General features: G+C 43.5%; 1 protein-coding gene across 1 annotated transcript in view; it reads left to right on the top strand.

The window, feature by feature from the left end:
• LOC118850850 (long-chain-fatty-acid--CoA ligase ACSBG2-like) overlaps positions 1–17,752 on the top strand; it is a 64,046-nt gene that overhangs the window by 18,059 nt on the left and 28,235 nt on the right. Inside the window, exons 3-7 of the mRNA XM_036760498.1 lie at positions 2,310–2,398; positions 4,272–4,392; positions 9,392–9,472; positions 11,590–11,739; positions 14,942–15,118. Coding sequence (XP_036616393.1) covers positions 2,310–2,398; positions 4,272–4,392; positions 9,392–9,472; positions 11,590–11,739; positions 14,942–15,118 — 618 coding nt within the window. The remainder of the gene's footprint in view (positions 1–2,309; positions 2,399–4,271; positions 4,393–9,391; positions 9,473–11,589; positions 11,740–14,941; positions 15,119–17,752) is intronic.

Genomic DNA, 17,752 nt, shown 5'->3' on the forward strand with positions numbered 1-17,752 from the left:
ATCCTTTTAAATGTCTATTATGCATGCTTTACAATGTAAATAACATGTTAGTACATGTATATCATTTACACATCAATGAATATACATGTATACATTTGGGGGGACATACTCGTAACAAACTGATGTGGACTGGAGCAAAAAAGGAAGGGATGGGTGGAGCTACTGAGGTTTTGAGCTGTAGGGGAGGAGAATTGCAAAGTTGAACACAGGAGGCCTTGATTTTCTCAGTAAAGTTGTAGGTAAATACATCTGCTGAAGAGAGGGAAGGTAAAGGAAGGGGAAGGAAGAAAAGGGAACAGCATTTTACAGTTGAAAAAACTGAGACAGGCAGAGATTAAGTGAGTTGCCCAGTGTCACACAGCTAGTAAGTGTCTGAGGCTAGATTTGAACACTCAGGTCTTCCTGATTCTAGGCTCAGTACTGTATCCATTGCACCCTGGCTCAGGTGGCACTTGGGGCTTGAGGAGAAAGGGAGGGTACTCTGTGTGAAAGGGAGTCAATTAGCGGCAAATAAAAAGATTACCAAGGATTAAGAGTTAATCATCATCCTTAGAGGACCTACGTTCAAATCCTGCCTCTCCTACCTGTGTGATATGAAGAAGCAACAAGTAACCTGTTTGAGTCTCACTTTCCCCATTTGTGTGCATTACTGTAACAGAATGTTACATGTAAAATGAGAATCAAAGAAGATGATTTCTAAGGTCCCTTCCAGCTCTAAATCTTAGCTTCTCCAAGTGGGCAGCGTGAGAGGGGAGGGAAGGGACAGGGCTGAACCTGGGGGCAGAGGGTGAGACTTTTAACCAAGGAGCAAGTGGAATGCTTCTTAGTTGAGATGATACCCAATCGATTACAATTGTGATAATAAATTTCAGTTATCTAGTGAGAATGAAAACCAGATTGTCAGAATAGGAAGGGCTCATAGGGAACATCTAGTCCAACCCCCTCATTTTACAGATGAGGGGCCTGACGCCTGCTGAGAGGAAGTGATTCGTGGGTCCCAGCAGAGCCGGGATTTCACTGCAACTCCCCAGAGGACATCTAACCCTTTCCATCGCACCCTTCATGTAGACCCCTAGATCTGGAAGAGAGCTCAGGGGCCACTTGGTCCAAATTATGCCTGAGCATGATTGATTGATTGAGCAAGAATCCCCTTCAGAACATCTTGCACCACTGGTTATCCAGCCTTTGCCTGCAGCCCTCTGGCTAAGGGAAACCCACTCTCCTTCAGCAACTCGTTCTGCCTTTGGATGGCTTTCCTCATAAGAGTGTTTTCCCTTTTGTTGAGCCTAATCCATCTCTTGTCAATTTCCATTCATTGTTCCCAGTCCTTTTCCTCTGAAGCAAAATAGGACCAGTCTTATCCTTCCTCCATATATCAGTCCTTTGATGGCTTGAAAACAACTCTCATGTCCTCCCTAAGTCTTCTATTCTCTAGAGTACAAATCCCTAGTTCCTTTAACCAGTCCTCACATAGGAACATAGAATTTAGATATGGAAAGGTCTTTAGAAGTCAACTTCCTTTGAGGAATTCAAAGCCCAGACTCAAATTCAGACTCAAAACAATTTACCAATGGACAAGTTAAATGACTTATCCAAGATCACATAGGTAATGGCAGAGCCAGAGGTCTTGAGGCTTTCCATCACTCTGGTTGGCCTTCCTGAAACATGGCAGGTAGACCTTATACTCCAAGATGTGGTCTGACCAGGGCAGAGGTTAGCAGGGCTCTCACTTCCTCCTATGCTTCCCATTCATTATCATCCCCATCCACATCATCGCTGTGGTTGTAAACCCTTCATTCAAGTCTTTGCCAGATACTTCACTGGGGCACGGATGGGACCCAGTTCTCTGGGAGGCTATTTCAACTGAGCTTCTGCCATGACAGAGCTTCCCAGGCTGGCAAGGCTTACACTATAAGCTTGACAATCCTAGGGAAGCCTTGCCCAATCACCCTTAATTCTACCACCTTTCCTCTGGAGATGATCTCCAATTTATCCCATCTACAGCTTGTTTGGACATATTTGTTTACATGTTATCTCTCCCATTAGACTGTGAGCTTCTTGAGAGCAGGGACTATCTTTTGCTTTTCTTTGTATCCCCGCATTGCCATATGGCCTCCCATTGGCTTGGGACCTGTGGAAAGAGCCCCCACACTGGTGAAATTATGGGTCCCTGTAGTATTGAAATATTAGTGGTGTTATCATCATCATTACTGGAGAAAGCTCAACTCTGATTTCCCCAAGTGGAGCATGTGCTGGTCTTGCATAATCAGGCACCTGAGAAGAGTAGAAATATTTTTGTGTTTCCACAGCTTGGCCTCGAACGCTTTCATGGTGTGGGGATCCTGGGCTCTAATTGCGTTGAGTGGTTCATTGCTGACATTGCCAGCATTTTTGCCGGGTAAGGAAGAAGATGGGGTCAGTTCAGGGATGTTTTGTCTGGTTGTAGCATGGGTCATGGAGACAAGAATCTCAGACACACACACACACGCACGCACGCGCGCGCGCACACACACACACACACACACAGAACTAGAGCTGGGGATGGAATGGGGAGGACTTTAGAAGTCATCTAGTCCAAATCCTTTATTTTACATATGGGAAAATCAAGACCCCAACAGGTGAATTAACTTGCCCAAGGTCACATCACTAGTAAGTAGCAGAGATGGGTCTTGTACCTTGGTCTCCCTTTCTCCCAGGTGCTTTTTCCATCATACTAGGTGGGTGGTGTTGGGATTGAATGTTTTCTTTTAGTAACAGTAAAACCAGCTTGGACCTCTAAGGCATCAGTCGGATTTGGCTCTGTCTTCAGTTGCCTAGGCATCCATGATGACTGCATATTCATTGAAGGACAGCAATGTACAGTAGGAAAGAACCCAGGACTGGGAACCAAGGAACATGGATTTGAGTCCTGACACCAACAATTATTAGCTGTGTGACTTTGGGCGAATGTCTTCCCCTCTCTGGGCCTATCTCCTCCTCAGTAAAATGGAGATAGTAATACTTTCATTCCTTTTCTTGAAGAGTCATCGGGGGTGAAGTGCTTTGTAAACTGCAAAGTTTTAGAGAAGCCCAGATTCTTAGTGGCAAGCAGCAGAGAGGGTGGCATTTCCAAGGACCAGGTCTGACCAGGGTGACTTGGCTTTCTACCTTAGCTTTGGAGCAGCCTGAATCTAGAGCCCCTGAATCCAAGCTCAAATGCCAAGCTCTTTCCCTAAGCATATGCTATCTTGGGGTCAGAAGAAATGCTGCCAATTCATTTCAGCGACCATTTATCAAGTGCCTACTATGTGCAGCGTGTCAAAGGTGAGCGGCCATACTCCTCCTAGGCTCTGTCCTGTTAGGATCTGTGGGGGATAAGCAGGAGGAAGAGAGGACTGGACATTAGGTCGTAGAAGGAACTAGGGACGGTCAGCTTAGAGGAGAGACTTAGAGGGGCATGAGTGGTAAGCATTGAATGGTGATCATGGAGACAGGAGATTAGACTTGCACTATTTGGCCCCAGAGAGCAGAACTAGGAGCACTGGAGGAGAGGAGGTGTTGCAGAGAGGCTTATTTTGACTAGGTAGAATAGCTAGCGTCTATATTGTGCTTTAAGGTTTACAAAACACTTTACAAATATTATCTCATTTTGTCCTCACCACAACCCTGGAAGTTAGATGCTATTTCCCATTTTGCAGATGAAGAAACTGAGACAGATAGTGGTTAAGTGACTTGCCTGGGGTCACACAGCTACTAAATCATTTGAGGCTAGAATTGAACTCAGGCCTTCCTGACTCCAGATCCAGTGCTCTCTTCTTGTACTAACTGAATGCTTATAAGAAAAAAACAAGAACAACTTCCCTAATAATGAGAACTATCTGAAAGTGAAATGGGCTGCCTCAAAAGGTAGTGAGCTCTCCATCACTACAGATCCCCAAAGAGAAGCTGGAGGGACCACTTGTTGGCCATATTGAGGACAGGGGATAGGGTACAGGGCAGAATAGGTGCTCTCTAAGGTTCCTTCATTCTCTGATCCCGGGAGAAGAGAAGGAGCAACAACTCTGGCCGCAGAAGACTTGGATTCAAATCCTGCCTCCAGTGATAACTATCTGTATGACCTTGGGCAAATTACTTCTCTTCCCTGGGCCTTAGTTTCCTCATTTGTAAAATGAGGGGAATGGGACTAGATGACCTCTATGGTCCCTTCCTGTGATCCTGCAATTGGGAAATAAATACTTGGGGAATCTCTGGCTTCTCAGGTTCCTTTCATGTCTCATTCTTTTTGCTTTCAGAGGCATTTGTGTGGGCATTTTCCCCCATAACTCTTCCCAAACCTGCCGGTTCATTGCTGACAACTCCGAGGCTAACATCTTAATGGTGGAGGATGATTGGCAGCTTCAGAAAATCCTTAAGGTAACCTTCTCCTTCTCAGAGAAGGGAGCCAGATATGGAAGTGCGTCCTGCTAAAATTAGGAATTGAGGCTCCTGATCTCTTCCTGGAACAGAGTCCAAGATGATGTGATCAATGCATCCTCTCCATGGCATCCATCTATTCAATCAGTGTTGACCAAGTGTCTACTATGTACTTATCCCAGTGATCAGTGCTGAACGAATTGTGGTGAGGGGGGAGAGTAGGAAGAGAGTCTTAATATCTAGATAGGAGATCTCAGTCTCTTGTTGGAGAGACAATATGGCAAATATTTGTCCAGCATCACTGTGTGTCTGTTAGATCTGTACTGGGTACTGAGAAAAAATAAAAAAATTTGGATGAGTTTTGATGCCTTCTCTCATGGAGCTTATAACCCACTAGGAGGATGATACACCAACACAGATAATTTTAATATACAATATTGTATGAGAAAGTATTAGAAGGAATAATGTCATAGCATCTGGAAGCTCCCCTTAACTTGAAAAGTGTATCTCCCTGTCAAGGCTAGTCCAAGTTCAAGGTACTACTCTGTGGGTCCATGCCTACTCAAACTGTAGTGCAAGAGCTCATGTTGATGTATCATCCTGAGAAGAGTCTTATTTAAACTAGACATTTAAGGAAATGTTGCTGAAAGAAAAGTAACAATAAAGCATTTGCCCATAAACCTAGGGCACACTCCCACAAATACATACGCCATTAGTAATAAGAATGCTACTTTGAGGTCAGAAGATTCTAAATACAAAGGGAACATAGATATAAGTAGTCAACCCATATGGCTAAGGTGCCATATGGAAGGGCATTCACACTGGGAACTTATGTAGGCAGGACATAAGGATAGAAGGGCTACTCAGGTTCCTGATATTCCAATGATACTCCAGAGCTACTGCTGACTTCTGGGAAAGGTATCATGCTGATGCTTCTTGGCTGTTCCTTGCAGTGTGCAGTCTCTGTTGGGCATGTAAGTCTTTGCAGTTGTCTTTGATAGAGGAGAGATGGGTGGTACAGCAGGTAGTCTCTGCAAAGCCCCAAATCCTAACACACACAGTCATCCAGACTAAGGAAAAATTCTCAGCAACAGTTTTTCCCTACAAGGAGAGGCATCTATTTGTCTCCTCTTTCTGGATCACTACCTTGTCATGGCAGGGGTAGGTAGTAGGGGTGGGGCTTGTGTAGTTCAATGAAACCATGAGCTATAACATGCAGGGTTACCCAAGATGGACAGGTCATAATGGAGAGTTCTGGCAAAAGGTGTTCTACTGGAAAAGGGCATGGCAAATCACTGCAGTATCTTTGCCAAGAAAACCCCACTGACAATATTAAAATGATAAAAGATAAGACACCCGAAGTTCAACCCCTCAGGTCAGGAGGTCCAACACACTACTGAGGAAGAATAGGGGACAGCTACAAGTAACTCCCAAAGGTGTGAAGGGGCTGGGCCAAAGCAGAAAGGAAGCTCAGCTGTGGATGTGTCTGGTGCTAAAAGGAAAGTCGGATGCTATAAAGATCAATATTGCACAGGAACCTGGAATGTAAGATCTATAAGCTTAGGCAGACTGCATTGGTCAGACAGGAGGTGGAAAGATTAAACATCGAAGTCTTGGGTGTTGGTGAACTCAGATGGATGGGAATTGGGTGAATTTAATCCAGGCGATCATTACATATACTGCTGTGGGCAAGAATCCCTTAGAAGAAATGGAGTAGCCCTCATAGTCAACAAAAAGTGAGAAAAACAGTACTGGAGTATAATCTCAAAAATGACAGAATGTTATCTTTTCAAATCCAAGGCAAACCATCCAGTATCACAGTAATATAAGTCTATGCTCCAACCACGGAGGCAGAAGAGGCCAAAGCTGATCAGTTCTATAAAGACATACAACATCGTCTAGAAATAACACCCCCTCCCCCCAAAAAAAGATGTCACATTCATCATGAGGGGGACTGGAATACTATATTAGGAAATCTAAAGATAATTAGAATAATAGGCAAGTTTGGCTTTGGAGTACAAAATGAAGCAGGGCAGAGACTAGGAGCATTTTGTCAAGATAACTCACTGGTCATAGCAGATGATCTTCTTCAACAGCCCAAAAGGCAACTCTACACATGGACGTCACCGGATGGTTAATATTGAAATCAGATTGATTATACACTTTGCAGTCAAAGGTGGAGACAATCTATTCAGTCAGTTAAGGTCTATTCAGACATAGACCTGGAGCTGACTGTGGCTCAGATCATGAGCTTCTTATTGCAAAATTCAGACTTAAATTGAAGAAACTGTATAGGTGTGACATAAGTAACATCTTTTATGAATATAAAGTGGATCTGGTAGATAGAGTGCCTGAAGAACCATGGACAGACGCTTGAAATATCATACAGGAGGCAACAATAACAAACATTCCAAAGGAAAAGAAGAGCAAGAAAGCAAAACGGCTTTCTGATGAGGGTTTACAAATAGCTGAGGAAAGAAGGAAAGTGGAAGGCAAAGGAGAAAGGAAAAGATATACCCAACTGAATGCAGAATTCTAGAAAGTAGCAAGGAGCGATAAGGTTTTCATAAATGAATAATGCAAAGAAATAGAAGAAAACAATATAATGGGAAAGACAAGAGATCTCTTCAAGAAAATTAGAGATAACAAGGGAATGCCTCATACAAAAATGGGCACGATAAAAGACGAAAATGGTAGGGATTTAACTGAAGCAGAAGAGATTAAGAAGAGAAGCAAGAATACAAAGAACTATATAAGAAAGATTTTAGTATCGCTGATAACCACCATGGTGTGGTTATTGATCTAGAATCAGACACCCTGCAGAATGAAGTCAAGTGTGCCTTAGGAAGCCTTGCTAACAATAAGGCTAGTGGAGGCGATGGAATTCCAGCTGAGCTATTTAAAATCCTAAAAGATGATGCTGTTAGAGTGCTGCATGCAGTATGCCAGAAAATTTGGAAAACTTAAAACCATAGTCACTGGATTGGAAAAGATCAGTTTATATCCCAATCCTAAAGAAAGGGCAATGCCAAGGAATGTTCAGATTACCAACAATTGGCTTCATACGCCAGCAAGGTTATGCTTAAGATCCGATGAACTAGGCTTCAGCAGCAGTATGTGAACCAAGAATTACCAGAATAGGCTGGTTTTCAGAGGCAGAGGAACTAGAGACCAAATTGCCAAAATTCTCTAGATTATGGAGAAAGCAAAGGAGTTCCAGAGAAACATCCAAATCAAAAACCAGAATTAAGGCTGCTAGGAGAAATATAATGTTAGACATGCAGACAATACCACTCTGATGGTAGAAAGTGAAGAAGAATTAAGAAGCCTCTTGAAGAAGGTAAAAGGAGAGTCTAAAAGCTTGGCTTGAGGTTTGATGTTAAAAAAAAACAACCTAAAATCATGGCAATTGGTTCAATTATTTCCTGGCAAACAGAGAGAAAAGAAACAGAAGCAGTATCAGATTTTATATTCTTGGGATCAAAACTTACTGCAGGTGGTGAATGCAGCCATGAAATTAAAAGACGCTTGCTCCTTGGAAGAAAAGGTATGGCAGACTGGATTGCATACTAAAAAGCAGAGACATTACTTTGTCAACAAAAGTCTGTAGAATCAAAGCTATGGTTTTTCCAGTAGTAACATATGGTAGTGAAAGTTGCACTATAGTGAAAGCTGAGTGCCACAAAATTGAAGATTTTGAATTGTGATGCTGGAGAAGGCTTTTGAGAGTCCCTTGGACAGCAAGGAGATCGAAATAGTCAATACTTAAAGAAATTAATTCAGGCTATTCATTGGAAGGACAAACACTGAAGCTGAACTTTAAATACTTTGGCCACATAATGAGAAGATGGGACTCATTGGGAAAAAAAAAACTCTGATGTTGGGAAAGATTGAAGGCACAAGGGGGAGGGGACAGCAGAGGATGAAGTGGATAGATACGGACATGGAAACAGTGAACATGAATTTGAACAGACTTTGGCAGATAGTGGATGATAGAAGGGCCTGGCATACTGTGGTCCATCAGTTTACAAAGAGTCAGACATGGCTAAACAATTTGTTTCTCAGAGCCTTGGCTAGAATATTTCCTCTCCAGTAAATTCTTTACTCAAGTTACCAAAGCATTGGGAAGACAGAGCCCAAGCCATCTGAGATGACTAGGGTCTTCAGACTTTCCTGATCACCAAGAGTAAGGTCTCTGTCATATTCCTCACTCTGACTTAGGGTGAGAAACTCCGTATAGCTCCCTGCTTCTTTCTGATTGGAGATCCTGTGCTCTCAATTTACTTTGGGGACTAAGATCTAGCCAAAGAAACTCCGCAGAGTTATGTGGATCTGACACCTTGAAGTACTGGAGAGGACCCAAGATACCTTTCATCTTGCTACTCGAATATGAGCAAGCACAAAAGCTAAACCTAGGAATCAAGAGCGCTGTCTTCTTTGGACATTCTTGCCTTTAATATGTGGATGAATAACAATCTGTGCATACAGGACAGCTAAATAATAGAGAACTGGACCTGGAATCAAGAAGACCTGAATTCAAATCCAGTTTCAGACACTTACTCGCTTAGCGAACCTGGACAAGTCACTTAACCCCTATTTGCCTTAGCTTCCTCACCTGTAAAATAAGGATAATAATAACATTCACCTTCCCAGGTTGTTGGGAGGATTATATGACATAATGAATCTTAAAGAGCTGTATAAATGTCAGCTATTATTATTATCATACATATAAAGGCTTTGCAAAATACACTTATATACATGTCAGCTTTGGGGCGATGATAATGATGAGGATGTTGCACCATTAGAATGTAAGCTCCCTTTTGTTTTTTTTTTCCTTTGTAACCTGTTTTTAGGACTTAATCAATGGTTGTTGACTGACTGATAAGTGCATTAGGCAAGGCAAAACAGGGACATCATGTTTTATAATGTTAACTTTCTTGCACTCCAAAGCTCTGAGTATCTACCTGTACATTTCTGCTATGCCCACTCTCTTTTTCAGATCCAGGGTAACTTACGTCATCTGAAAGCTATTGTCCAATATAAAAACAAACTCACAAAGAAGATACCTAACACTTATTCCGTATGTATGAGCCATGAAGGGGCCAAGGGGACAGAGAGGGGAAGACAGCTATTTAAAGTATGGGGTACTTATTAAAAGGGGTTGGAGGCCCAGGGTGAGAAAGGCTGGCCACCCAGTCAAGAACCAACTCAGGCCCAAGCTCATAGAGCCAGTTTCCTCATCTGTGAAATGGGAAGTTTAGACTTAAGGACCTACAAGGTCTCTTCCAGCTTGAAAGTCCTATTGAGCTAGATAATCAATATTTAATCAGCATATAATGACAATATAGTAATAATAATTATAATAATTACTCACAGTTATAAAGCACCTTGAAGTTTGCAGAATCCTTTCCTTGTGATGGTCCTGGGAGGTGGATACTGCAAGCATTATCACCCCTAGTTTACAGATGAGGAAACTGAGGCTTTGAGAGGCTAAGAGACTCTTCTATGATCATCCAGCTGATCAGTATCTGATGCAGGAATCCAGCCCAGGTCTCCCCAGTCCAAGCCTTGAGCTCTCTCTGGTTCAATCCACATAACGCGCTAAGAGGGTTACCTCCAGCTTGTGACAGGAGGCCTGTAGGCATGGGTTCTTTGGGAACAGGATGAAATTCTGGTTGTGGGCTGGATTGGATGGGGAATGAAGAGAGGAAAGAAGGAAGGAAGGAAGGAAGGAAGGAAGGAAGGAAGGAAGGAAGGAAGGAAGGAAGGAAGGAAGGAGGGAAGGAATATGGAAGGAAGGAAGGAAAGAAGGAAGGAAGGGAGGGAGGAAGGAAAGAAGGAAGGAAGGAAAGATGGAAGGGAGGGAGGGAGGAAGGAAGGAAGGAAAGAAGGAAGGAAGAGAGGGAGGAAGGAAAGAAGGGAGAAAGGGAGGAAGGAAGGGAGGGAAGGAGGAAGGGAAAGAGGGAGGGAAGGAGAGAGGAAGGGAGGGAGGAAGGAAGGAAAGATGGAAGGGAGGGAGGGAGGAAGGAAGGAAGGAAAGAAGGAAGGAAGGGAGGGAGGAAGGAAGGGTGGGAGGAAGGAAGGGAGGGAGGGAGGAAGGAAAGATGAAAGGGAGGGAGGGAGGAAGGAAGGAAGGAAGGAAAGAAGGAAGGGAGGAAGGAAGGAAGGGACAGAGGGAGGAAGGAAAGATGGAAGGGAGGGAGGGAGGAAGGAAGGAAGGAAGGGAGGGAGGGAGGAAGGAAGGAAAGAAGGAAGGAAGTGATGGAGGAAGGAAGGAAGGAAAGAAGGAAGGAAGGGAGGGAGGAAGGAAGGAAGGAAGGGACAGAGGGAGGAAGGAAGGGAGGGAAGGAGGAAGGGAAGGGGGGAGGGAGGGAGGAAGGAAGGAAAAATGGAAGGGAGGGAGGAGGAAGGCAGGAAGGAAGGGAAGAAGGGAGGAAGGAAGGGAGGGAGGAAGGAAGGGCGGGAGGAAGGAAGGGAGGGAGGAAGGAAGGAAGAAAAAAATAAGCATTTATGAAGCATCTGCTGTGTGCCAGGTTCTACCAATATTATCTCATTTTATAATGAGAATGACAGGAATGGATGATGGCTACATGTATCATAGGGAAGGAGGGCTGAGAGAGTTATGAACTACTTTGTCTTTCCTTCTGCTGGGGTTTCTGGGTCTGGCTTAGGCACTGCTGCTTATGTAGGAAGCTAGCCTAGTGAGACCTATGGGCTGGGGCCAGCATGGAGGCAACCAGTCAGTTCCTAAGCTCACTGCTGATGACTTGTGTCTGCTTCAGTGGCTGGGGTGGTCTTTGGTCACATTGTTGCCAATCGGGTGCAGTTTGAGGGCTATATAAATAAAGCTCTAGCCTGGGGCAATATAGTATAGTCTCTTTTATAATGAATACATGACCAAACCTATGAATTTGGTCCCATGAGCTTGGTCCCATAAGCCAGGTGCCACAGTGCTGAACTTGGTTGGGACCAAGAGCCAGGATGGCCACAGAGCTTCGGACAAGGCTCAGGACACTTTGGAAGGCCCACCAGGACACTTGAGGACCCCTGTGTTAAGGAAAGAAGGGTGGTGAGGATAATAATTAGTTAGTTGGGAAGACTGGTTTGCACAATTTCTCTTGATGGTTTGGAAAGTTAGGCTGCTGATTCTGCTTAACACCCAGCCATCTGCATGCTATTGCCTCTCCACCCATATAGTGGGAAGAATTCCTCACCATTGGGGTAACTATTTCTGATGAAATGCTAGACAAAGTCATTGATTCCCAGAAGCCTACCCAGTGCTGTATGCTGGCCTACACCGCGGGGACCACCGGATCACCAAAGGCAGTTATGATCAGTCATGACAATGTAAGTATCTTTCTCTGAAGCCCCAAAGCCTTTCTGATCCTAACTCTGTGACCCTACTCATGACTTCAGGGCTGCACTTGAAGACATAGAGGGCCACAGGTGGCCTTGAGGCCACAGGCTCCCCACCCTTGCCTATGTCATCTGAAGGCACTGGGCATGAGCACTAGAAAGCAGTGTGGTATATCAAAGGGATCTTACATCTCATGACTTAGAAATCAAAGGGGAGGAGGGGTCTAACCACTTGGGTCTGGATTCTCCAGTCTCTGGGCTTCTGTTTCATCCTCTGTAAAATGACAGCGGAAGGGTCACTTGTAGATGAACTTCCAAGGCCCTCTTTAGATTTGACATTTTGAAATTTTACAATCTGTAAATTGGGGGGAAAAACAAATCTCTGATGCCCAAGAAAAGGATCAAGGATGGTTAAGACTAGCATTGTACATTTTCCCATAGTTTTAAAAGTGTAATTTATAACAAGAACAAGAACCAGCATTATGTAGTACATTAAAATTTGCTAAGCTCATTCACACGTATTTCATTCAAGCTTCGCCATCAGCCTGGGAGGTAGATATCATTATCCCCATCTTATAAATGGGGCCACTGAGGCTCAAAGAGCTTGATCCACACTTTACAAATAATGAAACTGAGGCTAATAGTCTTGACTTACTAATGGTCATATGAAGTCAGAGCCAAGGTTTGAACTGCGGTCTCCAAATTTCGAGTCTATTTCTCCTTCCTAACTCCTCTATTACTATTGAGGGCATCACCATTATCTCAGTCCCCTAGGATGGAAACCTATACATCCCCTTGACTTCTCACTCTTCTTCTTAAAGAGTAAGAGGACTTTGCTCCCCATATTCAATCTGGTGTCAAGTTCAATGGGTTTCATCTTTGTAACATCTCTCATATATGCTCACTTCTCTTCTCTGAACTGCCATCACCCTGGTGGAGGCCCTCATCACCTCATGCCTAGACTATTGTGCCACTCTGTCGACTGCTCTCTCCCTACTCAAGTCTATCCTCCACTCAGCTGCCAGAGATCTGATCAGATCATGCCCTATCCCCTACTCATTAAACTTCAATGGCTCCCTATTACCCCCAACATCAAATATAAAATCTTCTGTTGGGCATTTAAAGTCCTTCAGAATCTGATCTGCAGTCCCCAACTTTCCATTCTTCTTATACTTCCCTCCACACACTCTTGAGATCCCATGACCCTGGCCTCCTTGCTGTGAACATTTTCTCTGGCTATTCCCCATGCCTGGATTGCTCTGCCTCCTCATTTCCAGCTAAAATCCCACCTTCAAAAGGAAGTCTTTCCTGATCCCCCTTAATGCTAGTGCCTTCCCTCTGTTGATCATTTCCAATTTATCCTCTATATAGCTTGTTTGAACATAGTTGGTTTGCATGTTGTCTCCCTGATGAGACTTTGAGTTCCTTGAGAATAGGGATTGTCTTTTACTTTTCTTTGTATGCCTTCACAGTGCTAAGTACATAGTAGGTACTTAATAAATGTATAGATGGTTGACTGACTCACTCACTCATTCCTTTCACTGTCTCCCAACTCTCTCCAATAAGTATTCAGTCCAGGGAAAAGGTTATGTACCCCATTTCCATTTAAGCAGAACAGAAAAACTATGAAAGGCCGGACATGCCATGCCATATTGTGAAAAGAGTATGTCCTGAAGAACATAGCCACAGAATTAGTCTCAAACAGAGGGAGCATCTAAGGGCTGGCCAAGAATAATCTCTACAAGGTTGCCAACCAAAGTGGTAAGCCAAACAAAACAAAGGTAATCTCTGCCAAAAGAGCTCAGTGTGGTGATGGAGACCATAAGCAAACGACTAGGTCCATACGAGATGTAGAACAGGTAGATAGGAGGTAATCTTGGAAGGGAAGACTCCCAGTAGAGGTTGGGGAGAACTGGGAAAGGCTTCGAATTTGAGCTGACTCTTGAAGAAGCCATAGCCAATGGGGAGAGGTCAGGAGGAAGAACATTCCAGGAAGAGGAGACAGACACCCTGCCTTTGGCCACTTAGCTGGGAGATGGGATGTGTAGTAGGCCAGCATAGGGAGATGGAGGACTGTATGAAGGGGAATCAAATGTAAAAATGGAGATGCAGGAGAGGTCCAGGTTGCAAAGGACCAACAGGGGATTTTACATTTGATTCTGGAGGTAAGAGGGAGTCACATGTGGCTGTAGTCAGTAACAGAGCTGGGATTCAAACCTAGATTTTTCCCTTCTCTATTATCAGTCTGCTGCCTCTGGGTTTCTTTGAAAATCAACATTTTGCGGACAAAACTGAGTCTCATTTTGTATATTGATATACCTTAGATTACTCCCTAGGCTTTAGGTCCCCAGGAACTCAAACATTAGCCAGTTCACTGATGGATTGGCCTGGCATGCATCTTATAGTAATAATAATTAATAATAGCTAGCATTTATATAATGCCTACTATGTGCCAGGCACTGTGCTAAGTGCTTTCCAAATATTATCTCCTTTGACCCTCGAAACCATCCTGTGAGGTAGGTGCTATAATTATCCCCATTTTACAGTTGAGGAAACTAAAACAAACAGTGGTTAAGTGACCCACCCAGGGTCACTCAGTGTCTGAAGTGGGATTTGGATTAAAGTCTTTTTGACTCCAGATCCAGAGTTCTCTCCACTGTACCACCTAGCTGCCTACATCTGTGGGAATGCTTTAGTGGGACAGGCTGGCCCAGGGGTTCTTAACCTGGAGTCCATCGTAAACTCTAGAGGAGTCCATGAACTTGGATGGGAAATAAAATTACAGCTTTATTTTCACTAACCTTTAACTGTAACTTGGCATTCCCTTTGGTTATTTAAAAGCGTTCTCTTGAGAAGAAGGACATAGTCTTCCCAGACATCCAGAGAGCTCCCAGACCCCTAAAAGGTTAAGATCCTCTGATCTAATTCAATGTCCTCATTTTACAGATGGGTAAATGAAGGCCAGAGCTAGGGAGTAGCCACTCCCCACTTGTCCAAGGTCACACACGAGGTCAGGAATCACATCTAGGTATAATGACTCCTAGTCGTTAGAGGCAGCTAGGGCATTCAATGGATAGAGGGCCAGGCCTGGAGTCGGGAAGAACTAAGTTCAAGCGCAGCCTCTGATTCTAACTGTGTGCTTAATCAATGCTCCTCTTCTTTAGTCCTCTCTACTACACAACTTGTGTTTCAGATCACGTGGACCTCAGCAGCTCTACTCCAAAGCCTTCCCTACACTTATCCCCCTGAACAGCAAGAGATCTTGGTAAGCTACCTCCCCCTCTGCTTGATAACTGCTCAGCTATTTGAAGTCTGGATCCCTATTACCATCGGGGCAGCCATCTACTTCGCTGAATCTAACGTCCTGAAGGTATGTGTCCTTATAGGTAAGAGCAACAGATGAGACCAGCCTGGGGAAGCCCACCCTAAACCTGAAGGCTTATTGTTAGAGGCAGACGTCTCACATTGGGATAATGGGTGCATATCATGTTACACTCTAGTGTAAGTCATGGTACTTGTGAAGACTATGTCTGTTGCCCAAACTCTGCAGGCCATACAGGGGAATTCTTATGGGACTGTAGGCCAAAGAAGACATCCAAGTACACTGAACTCACTGCTGTGTGAGTTTCCTTTCTTTTCTCCTCCCTCCTCCCTGACATTCTGGTTGGGAGACCTTGTATCTAGGCATGCACATTAAGCTTACCCGGAGAGAGAATGAGTGCACTGGATTTAGAATCAGATAATCTAGTTTTTAATCCTGGCTCTGTTACTTATTATCTGGATGACCTTGGCCAAACCCTTTTTCCTTTGTGGATATCAAGTTCCTTCCTTTGTTAAATAAAGGGATTCACTTTAATAGTCTAATACAGTTAAAATAAACATAGTATAGTGGAAAGATCAAGGCATCTTCAATCCAAAAGCCTGGGTTCAAACCCCAGCTCTGATGCTTTCTACCTGTGTGATTTTGGTTACTTAATTTCCCTGGGCCTTAGTTTCCTCATCCATAAAACTGGGGGAAGGGAAGGAGAAATCGGAACTGGTTGGACTAAGTGATGTCTGGTTTTAATCTCTTACATCTCTAAATGCCTGATGAACATTGGGATGGATACCCCATAGACATCTTAAACTCAATATGTTCAAAGCCGAACTCATCTTATCTGAACCCAACCCTTTCCTTCTTCCTAGATTCCCTATTACTCCTAAGGGCACCATGATCCTCCCAATCATGCAGTATCACAACCTAAGTGTCATCCTTGACCTCTCCCTTTCTCTCATCCCCCTGTTACCATCCAATCTGTTTCCAAAGTCTCTTCATTCACCCTCTCCTCTTCTTCCTCCTGTAGCTCCTCCTGCTTTGTTTTCCTTCCTGAGCTTAATCTGTGACCCTTCAGTGAGAGAAGTGAGGTTGGGGGGAGGTGTGAACACCATGTAGGTAGCCGCTCTGAGATGGTTCATAGAAAATGAACTTGTCAATAATTTTTGAGGCATATGTCATACTGAGCTGGGCCTTCTGCATGAGAACTCACAGTGCAAACTTTATGGCCAGCTACGTTGTAAGTGCCCCTGGAGGTGGGGTGCTGTGGAAAAAGCCTTGAGCTGGGGATAGGCGAGTGGTGGCAGAAGATCTGAGTTCCAGTTCGGTGCTGCCACTGACCAAAAGCATCTCATTTTCCCTGAATAACCTCAGTTTTCCCATCTATAAAATGGGAGATTTGGACCAAGTTTTCTCCAAGACATGTCCTAGCTTTGACAGCCTGTTAAGTTTTTTTTTTCAGCTCTAACACTGTGTTTTAAGATTTCCCCCTATTCTGTCATTCTATGTTCTAAGGCCCTCTCCTTCTGACATTCTATGTTCTGAGGGCCCTTAGATAGAAGTTATATAACTCATAACTTCTATCATCATCATTCTATGTTCTCAGTTTGGGACTTCAAGGTCCCCAAACACTACCTCAGGGAGGGAGAGGCAGCGATCACTATGCTTGGGAACAGCCTTGCCAGGATTTTCTGCGAGTTCAAGAATTCATATACCTGGCAGAGGAGTTGTTTGGGTCCTGATAGCCTGAAACACACAGGCTTGAGCTATGATTGAATCTACCTAGGCATATTGGAGCTGGGCACCAGTCCAAAGTCAAGACTTGCAAAGAAGGGAAGACCCGGAGACTTCTCCACTTTGTGGATGATGGGAGCCGACGCTGATGTTAATGCTATTCCTAGCTCTGGCTGTTCAAGTGAATGTAACAGAATAATGCCAAGGACTGATGATTCCCTGAGCCCATTCATACTGAATGCAGAATATTAGAGTGGTATTGACCTTAGAATATAGAACATAGAATGTCAGAGTGGGGAAGGACCTTACAATATACAACGTCAGGGCTGGAAGGCTCTTAGAACCCAAAATGTCAGAACTGGGAAGGATTTTAAAGCAGAGTCAACAAAGTTATCAAGTGTTTGCTATATGCTTACTATATGTCAACCACTATGCCAAGTGCTGGGGTTAAAAAGGCCAGTCCCTGCTCTCAAGGCACTCACAATCTTTTTGTTGTTGTATACACACACACATGTATATGTATAGACATATATGCATACATAAATATACATGTATGTACATATATGTATGGCATATGTATATACATGTGTGTATACATATACATATATATATTTATCTGGAGACAAAAATGTCTTGTAAAAGTACAAACAACTAATAAATAATGTTTAAACAGAGTAGGAAACTCCCAAGAGTGTTACATTTTTTTTAACATGTAAAAACATTTTTTATATTCATTTAAAAAATTTTTTTGAGTTCCAAATTCTCTTCTTCCTTCCTTCTTCCCCTCCCCCCTCATTGAGATGGTAAGCAATTTGATATAGGTTATACATGTGCAATCATGCAAAGCATATTTCCATATTATTCATGTTGTGAAAGAAAACAGACCCCCAAAAGCATGAAAAAAATAAAATGAAAAACAGCATGCTTCAATCTGTATTCAGACTCTATCAGTTTTTT

The sequence above is a fragment of the Trichosurus vulpecula genome, chromosome 1 (assembly GCF_011100635.1).
Source record: "Trichosurus vulpecula isolate mTriVul1 chromosome 1, mTriVul1.pri, whole genome shotgun sequence".
Classification (NCBI taxonomy): domain Eukaryota; kingdom Metazoa; phylum Chordata; class Mammalia; order Diprotodontia; family Phalangeridae; genus Trichosurus; species Trichosurus vulpecula.